Genomic DNA, 8,741 nt, shown 5'->3' on the forward strand with positions numbered 1-8,741 from the left:
TGGATGAGATGCGCCCAGTGGGGAGACTTAGAAGGGTATCCGGGGCGTCATCACAACATCTAGCTCTCGCTCGCTCGAGTTGTCTCCCCTCTGTCTGCAGACGCGTTACGAATGTGGCACAAAACGAGCCAATCAGAGCTAGTAAAAGTATATTGATTGACTGATTGGTCTCCAATTGAGATTGCTTGTTGTGTTCACCTGGAAAGAGCAAATGAGATCGCGTCACATTGACTTGGGCAGGAGAAGGTGGACTTCTTTGGAAACAATGTATGAGCATTATTTTTAATATTACTATTATTACTGTATTGTCTTATTTGATAGAACTAGCTAGTTAGGTTTTGTACTTAAATTATATAAGTCCACCTTCTCCCATCCAACTCCATGTGATGCAATCTTGTTTGCTTTTGTCTGTGTGAACTTAACAAGCAATCTAATTGGAGACCAAGCAATCAATTAATTTACTTTTACTAGCTCTGATTGGCTAGTTTTGTGGCACATTTGTAACGTGTTTGCCGAATTGAGCGCGCAGAGGGGACACAACTCGAGCGAGTGAGCGCTAGATGTTGAATGAGGGAGGGCTATCGTGAGCGAGGAATCACTGTGTTCCCCGACTTTATGTACCGCTAATTTGATTTAGTATGTAGTACAGTAGTTTCAGAGTATTTGCAAATAACATTGCAAGAATACATTTTCATCAAGCACCGCCAAATTGCTTCTTTGTTGTCAACAACAATGCATGGCTATTTTTTTTTTATGGCGGATTTTGATGCATTATAAAATGGAAAAGACAGCTTGACCTGACTTGACTTGACATGGATGTCGGCAGGTGGGGGGAGAAACAGCGAAAGGCTGATCTCACAACTGTCGTCACTTGGGTTAAGACCAACCCAAATAAGATAATCAGCAAATCATCTCTAAAAGACCTTAATTTCAAACGAATTGGACGGGTCTGAAGATGACTACCCTCGAAGGAAGAAGAGGATGCCTGTAAGTAAAATGGGAGGAGCTATTTGGCGTGTCAGATAGGCATGAGGGCTTTTCGAGGGCTGTGTGAAAAAAAATAAAGCATTGAAAATTCAAATCATTTTATTGTTGCAACATTAGTTACGGCATTGGTGTCTATGTGCATGTGCACATTTATTGCACATGCCTTGTACATTGCCTTGTCTCGTTTCCGCCCCCTTCCCCCTCCATTACCGCACTAGTATGTTACTCAATATATGATGTAGAAATGCCTCTGAAATTACTGTAATTCCATCGTTTTATTAACGCACACCATGTGTTTTAATTGGACAGTCATGATCTACGGAACCACTAACTTCAGGGATAGACTGATAATTGAGTTTTTGTAAAATTCACCCAAATTGCAGTTCAAAAAGGGGAGTCAACTTAGAAGCGAGGTCGACTTGTACTCGGAGAAATACGGTATATCACTTACCGGTACTTTATTGTCATGAGCACATTTCAAATTTAATCTGTCAAGAAAAAATACAAATTAGGTCCTTTCCCTCACTCCCACTGCTCCACAAACATAGAAAAGAGGAAGCTAATGCTGTCAGGGCGTGCACAAGTAGGTGTCAGTCCTCTTCGAACCAGATGGAGGAGCAACTGTGTGTGAGCTACCAAACAAAACATGGTCCACTCATTAATAGTACAGTACACAGGATGACAAGTTTGAAGCATTAGTTGCCCATTATTATCTAGGCTCCATACATCAATCCATGACAAGAAAAAGCCCCAGCCTTTCCATGATGACCCTGTATTATTTTTATTGTTGTTATTAATATTGTTATTATGTTTTGCCGGGGAAAAACGACACAGCTCAGGGATCAAAGTGCAACACGTGACATGTTGCGGTAGAAGCAAGCATCCTCGTTTGAGCAGAACAAGCAGCCAAGAGGAGGTGGGAGGATAAGTGTAGCAAAAGGAGGAGTAGAGGTGTAGATTAGGAGGCTGAGATTTAGGGAGGGCCTGACAGAGGTGCCTCTTTGCATACAGAGCCCTCGTGATCAGCATTCATTGATTTTAAAGAACACCACCAAGTGGCACATTGCAGAAAAAACAGGACTCCAAGATTTGTCAAACGAAATTTCTTCTACTTGTTTACATTTCATGCATATATTTACTCTTGTATGTAGAAACACACATTGGGCAAAAGTCTGGTAATGCAATTTATGCACGAAATGAGAAGGCATGAAAAATTGTCTGTGTTCAAAATGAAAATAACAAATACATTTGCTTCCACATTTGAATGTGTTGTTGAGTTGATTATTACAGAAACACACTTTTTTTTTCTTTCAGTTTTTTTTTTGGGGGGGGGGGTGTTCATATTCAAAACTGTATACACAATGTTTGTTTTCATCTCTTCTGAGTGTTGACTCCCCACGCTTCAGCTTTTATCATGATAATCATGTGACCCAAGTGTGGAAAAATACTAAATCAAGGAAATTACATACTACTGATAATCCATTGCAGAGGACGGCAACTCATTTTAAAGGTCAAGATCACCGCTTCACATTTTAGTTATTTTTCATAGATGATTATTTTAGCTACCACCAGTAATACAGCAAATACATGTTGCTGTATTTCTGGTGGTCAATCACAAAAAGGTGTCTTATCAGGGTCAATGCAGTCATGAAAATGTAAAAGAATACTGCACCTGGCATCATGTCTAATTTTTTTCTTCATATTCTACATTTTCTTCTTAAATTTGGTATAATTTGTTTTACAATATCCCACAAATTGCTGTGCTACTGCCAGTGTTGGACAAGTTACTTCAAAACTGTAATGCATTATTTATGTATTTATATATTTCAAAGTAAGTAGTTACATTACAATATTACTGTATTTGCAATGCAATGTATTACACTACAGTACTATTGTATTAGGGTTATATTATACTCACCAACCTAACTGGAAATATGGATTTGCCATTCTAAATGTAGCTCAGTACGCTCATTACACATCCAGGCGAAAGTTGTCTTAAGCCTAAATACTGTCCAAATCATTTGATCTGTATTGTATTGTAAACCTTAATCGACGTAATCGACGAGATACAGAATCATTTTTTGTATTTTATCCCTTTGTTACTTAGCTTCACAGCAAAGTGATGCATTGTTTATGATTTAGGCAAAAACAGTTAGTGCATTCCACAATTTCAATGTTAATATTCAAATTTAAGTACAGACAAAGACAGACGTTTCAAAAATAGATTATTTCGGTGGGGCTAACGTTAACAGCTAGCCTACATCATCGTTCTTCTCTTAAACGTACTGTTTAATAAGAGTTTTTGTATCCTTCATCTTCATGCATATTAACCAGAACTACAGCGAAAATTAGCGTTAGCTTATCTTGTCATTATTGCTACTTGCGACAGGGCTCTTGCTGACAAGCTTTCCAAATGCTGGTCAATCCACTGTGGAAAGCGGCAGCATATCTCCTAACAAATCTTTTAACCTCTTGATGTCAAAATGTCATCCCTCAGTGAGAGAGCGCAATCATCTGCGTGTTTTATTGTTTTTATTTTTGCTAACTTCATGTTAGTATAGCACCGCGCTAAATGATTTGTCAAATTACTGGTCCTAATTCGCTAAGTGGACAGCTTTTAGGTGTCACGCATAAAATGTACCAATGATTATATTTTTCTTGTCTTTATCTCTGACAAACTGAAAGTAATGGTCGCATGTCCAACTTGTGTACATATTGTCCATATTCAACCTGCTGTTTCATCTCAGCTGTAGTAGATCAGCAAGTAAACATTTTGCCCCGGACTTTTCTCCTTCGATCTTGTGGTGAATTTGGCGAATTTGGAGGGAAAAAAACACAACTATCAGTCTAGAAGTGCATTGTAATGCATTACTTTACTCTCATTTGTAAAGAGTATAATACAGTGGGCCCCCGTGTTACGAGATTAATCCGTTCCGCAGTTGGGGTCGTAAGGCGGATTCGCCGTATGACGGGCAATTCAAACCTATGTTAAATAGCTAATACGTTTAGAACCCCCAGGTAAAAACATCAAAATTTTACATTCATATTAAAAATTGGTTCCAAAATAGTTTAGTAAGTGCTACATATATAATATACATGTATACAATCAGAAAACATCATAAATACAAAATATAGAAAGGATTCATTTACCTTTGAGTGCCGCTTGTTGTGCCCATAAGGGTAATCTCCAGCATTGTTTCCATATAAATCATCTTTTTACTTCTCTCTTTACCATCACGAGTCATCTTGGGACCCATGGCTAACCCTTTCAACTTTGAATTAAGCAGTAAAATGCACTTTAAATACGGTTTCGTAACCACTCACAATCGAACAAAGCTTTACCATTTCTCCATTTTGAAACAAGTGACGCTGACCAATAGCAGATCACCACCTCCATAAGGAGACGCCCAAAAATAGCAGACCAGAATTGTAGTGACGACTGCAGATGGAGACAAAACAACACGAATACAGCCAAGTCCAAACGGTCATGAGTTGTTCAAGGCAGTTTCAGAATGCACTTTTGCACTTATTTTCAGCTAAATTTGTGTATAGTTGAGCGTTGTCGAGGTCATTTATATAGTCATTACTCGTCACAGGGTCTCAAAAGTGAACGAAATCACAAAAAACATCAAGAATTCACAATGGATTCCCCTTGAATAAAGCTCCCAGAAGGGCAAGGAAACCCTCAAAAGCCATCTGGGTAAAAATAAGTAACCTTGAGAAATTACTTCAGTTGGGAGGAGCCCCCTTTCAGGCTCAACAGGCTGCAACAGATAACACATTGTGCCATATTCAGCAATAAGTGTCCATTGTGAAGGTGACACGATGTAAACACTTTCTGGTAAGGTCCTCCTCATAATCAGGTGTGTTCGGTCCATCCCCGCAGAAGCGCTTTTGTAGGGGTGGCTCACCTGCAAACTGGCTCCAGCCGGTCAGCGCAGATCTGCATTTGTTCAATTTGTTCGCCTACTAACCTCCAAGCCAATTGTAAAACTTAATATGTCCACATAGTCTTCATAAAAAAATTGATATCAAACCCTTTCGGAAATGTGACATACAGTATTTGTTTAACAGTTGCCTGAATCTTTGTACTTCGTGACGGTCCACCATTTGCTAAATGCTAACATTAACCATAAATGCCTACCCCGTCATTGTCAACCCTGTTAGCATTATCGCATATGATAAGATAGGCAAAACACATGTTCATTGCCTTCTTGCTTTTCAGTTGGAAACAAAAAACAGCATGATATAGCCGCATCTACATGTTATACAGAGCATTAAGTTCAATGGAACATCTCAATTTTGGGGAGAGAAATCGGAACCTCTCAAAGGTATGTTATTCTGCAGACAATTTGACCCTTTGGCCCTCCTCAAAGCTGTTTTTAAATACAAACTTTTTAAATCATTGTCTTTGTTGACTCACCTAAGTAAATTTCTACAGTCTTGCAGTGTATTAGAACACACAATTTGTGATTATGATCATAATTATGAGTGACAAGGCCCTGCAATAAACCTCTTTTCCTTATAATATTCATTTTTCAAACCATGTACTAAGAATGAAGCTGTACTGGGGCTATCCCAGCTGTCTTAGGGCGAGTTGAAGGAGTGATAGTTTGGATGAATATTGATCACACTAATATATCCAATATGTGTAACAAAACAGGCCTTACAGTCACAACTGAGATTAAGGTTTTTATTATTAAGATTATACTTTTCTTCTGTTTTTACAAATACTTTCTGCAATGGTTTAACTCAGCAATATACTTTTTTTGTTTTGCACAAAAATCAAATAGCAACAAAATATGCAGAGAATGGCAGAATACTCTCTTTATTTTGGTACACATAGTGCTCATAAAACTAATGCATGTATTTTCAGGTTATGGCTAAATGATGAGTTTGCCTTTTTAAAACAAAAGGACTAACTTTATTCTTTCACAAAACAAAATAAAATTGACAGAACCAAGGCAATTTGGAATCACATATGACCTTGAATGCTTAAAATAACTGTAATAATAAAGATGACACTCCCAGTATAACGGTTTCCTATCAGGATTTGATTGTTGGCACTGGATCACAGTCTATGTACCTCAAGAAGAGTTTAGAGTGAGACGTTCCACGTGATAATGAAACTGCCAGGTCCATTTCAAAACCAATGTGTGAACAGCAGACATTCAGTCGTACTCATTGAACTTGCCATTTTTGACAACTGCAAGTAATAGTGTGCATTTATTTTAAGGCAACAGAAGTCAAACTGCCATCAGACTCACCCACATGCGTGTATCTCCCAATAGGAAGACATGAAGCCCTGCACGCCAGAATGTATATGACATCACTCCTACACGGATAAATTTCTACAAAAATAAAGTCATTTCCACTGACTTCGTCTGGGAAACTGCGCTCATTTACCACTGATCAGAAAAAGTGCCAGCGATGTCATTCAGTAGACATTGAAGAAAACGAGGTATAATTCTTCATCCCTTGTATTCAATACGCTGATGGTATTTGGCATTTTGTGTATTTGGCAGGTGTTGATGCCCGTTAGCCATAGTTTTGGTGGGATTCACTTTTAACCACACGTACCTCCCTTTAACTAACAAGTCACTATGCACGCATCATGTAGTGCATAAAACACATCCTAACAATATATGGAACACTATGCAGTATGGTTTCCATGAAGTTCTTCAACCTTCACAGTCATTTACGGTTTTGTTGAAGGTTGTAGATAACTCTCCATCACAATGATGTCAATATGACGCCTGTCCTTTTAAAATGTCTCCATCTACAGAACATTTGTAGAACCAACCCGCATGTGTTTTTGTCACCAGAAGTCCCTTGGGATCATTGCGCTGCTCACATTTGGGACCTTTCAATGTCGCTAAATAAATAAGCATATTTCTTCATTAGCGATGTGTTGAGAACGCGTTAGAACACACCTAGTGGGTACAGTCGAGCCCGATCTCCCCTGAAACAAAGTACTGTATTGGATTCAAAACGCCACAATGGCTCTAGTCCACGCTCCTAGACAGGCCAATGCCTGTTTGCTACAAATCTGCTCCAAGTCCGTCTGCCTGCTCAGCAGTCCCGTGAACCCCGAGCCGAAAATCGAAATCAGGTTGAAGATGTTAGAAGCGTCCGTGTTGTCCGGGTTGCAGTATGCGTACTCGTCGCGTTTTGCCCGTTTACGCGCAAGCGAAATATCCGACACCTCGTCAACGTCGCAAAAGCAGCATCCAAAGTCAACCTTTCGTTTCTTGCCCGGGGACTGCGCACCTTGTCCGCTTTGGAGCGCGTCGCAGCAGCAGTCCTGGTGGAGGTAGCCGTTTTCCACCGTGGTGACTACGTGCGTATCTAAGTCCAGTACAGTGGTTTTGTTGCAGTACGTGTTGTTGTTTACGGGGAACTGCTGACAATGTGGCACGTTGGAGACCTCCATGCAGCAGCTCCTGTAATAGGAGACCTCCGGTTCTTTGCAGGCATCCCCGAAAGAGGCGCAGCCGGAGAGCGAGCCCGCCGGACGGCCGATGACAGTCGCTTCTTCTACGCAGGAGGAAGCCCGCGTCAGCTCCTTGTTCTCGGAGTCCTCAGCGTCCACATCCAACGGGTTGAGCTCCTGGATCTCGTTGCAGACCGTCATCACCTCCTCGTATTGCTGCATCCTGCAAATCTCCGCGTATTTCTCCTTGATATAAAGCTGCCTGGCGTTTCTCAGCACGTAGGAGACCAGCAGGTTTTTGTGCAGCTTGATACCGCCTCTTTGAGTCCTGGAGTTGTGGATCTTCATGAGGGAAATAGAGATCAAGCTCTGCGCGTCAACGGCGCGATCCATGGTGTTAATCATAATTATGTTCCTTCAACGGACTCCGACTTCCAACCACCTCGGGAAGCTTCTCTTCGACTGAGGAGAAAGGTTCGAGTCAGCTCCGTGAAGAAACATTGAATGCGAGGGCCCTCTTTGGAGACTAAGCTGGAAATCATTTGCAGATGCTGAGAAACCGCAAAATATATAGCTGCGCACATGTCCCGCCCCCCGCATGCGAGCGAATCAGATGCCAGGCGACAGTTGAGTGACATGACTCAAAGCTGGAACGATGTCGCTCCCCACCAATCGGCTTCTGGCGGTTCCTCTGTACCATTCAAATTCCACACAAGCTGTTTAACAGGAATGTCCTCATTTCAGCGGCCCGGTAACTGAAACTTCCAAGAAGCGGTCGCTTCCTCGTCGTTGGATATGTATGAACCGGCTGTTCCGGGTTGACGTGTCGTAATACATCCAACCACGACCAAGGTTTATATGGTTTTAGGAGATAAACGCAGGTCGTTTTTCGACACAGACAATGGAATATTTACTATTTGGAAACCTTTATTTGTATGAAGATATTAGTGCAGGGGTAGGAAATTCCGGTTCCTCGAGATATTTGTGAAGAATCTCACATTACGACACACTTAAAATGACCAGGGTCGTCATCAGTTCTCCACAGAGCTGATTATCTGAAGCAGAGGTGAAAGGCGAGGAAGACATCGAAAATAGGCAGGGTATGGCTCTTGAGGAACCGGGACCGGATCTGAGATTTCCTCCCCTGCACTTGTGAGAAATTGGATTTCGTTGTCATAGCCACATTTATTACTAGTGTGAGCGTCTGTCTGTCTATCTATCTATCTATCTATCTATCTATCTATCTATCTATCTATCTATCTATCTATCTATCTATCTATCTATCTATCTATCTATCTATCTATCTATCTATCTATCTATC

The 8,741-nt window shown here is 40.8% G+C and overlaps 1 protein-coding gene across 1 annotated transcript; it reads right to left on the minus strand.

The window, feature by feature from the left end:
- Positions 1–5,666: 5,666 nt before the first annotated feature.
- Positions 5,667–7,950, minus strand: ier5l (immediate early response 5-like). The gene has a single exon (XM_088434181.1). The coding sequence runs from the start codon at positions 7,823–7,825 to the stop codon at positions 6,974–6,976; it is 852 nt and encodes a 283-aa protein (XP_088290307.1). The 5' UTR covers positions 7,826–7,950; the 3' UTR covers positions 5,667–6,973.
- Between the last annotated feature and the right edge of the window lie 791 nt (positions 7,951–8,741).

Source organism: Hippichthys cyanospilos, chromosome 15 (genome assembly GCF_059441005.1).
Source record: "Hippichthys cyanospilos isolate Australia breed blue-spotted pipefish chromosome 15, RoL_Hcya_1.0, whole genome shotgun sequence".
Taxonomy (NCBI): Eukaryota; Metazoa; Chordata; class Actinopteri; order Syngnathiformes; family Syngnathidae; genus Hippichthys; species Hippichthys cyanospilos.

Excerpts from the sequence above, each read along its gene's own strand:
- ier5l (XM_088434181.1), bottom strand. The coding sequence starts at position 7,825 with ATGATTAACACCATGGATCGCGCCGTTGACGCGCAGAGCTTGATCTCT.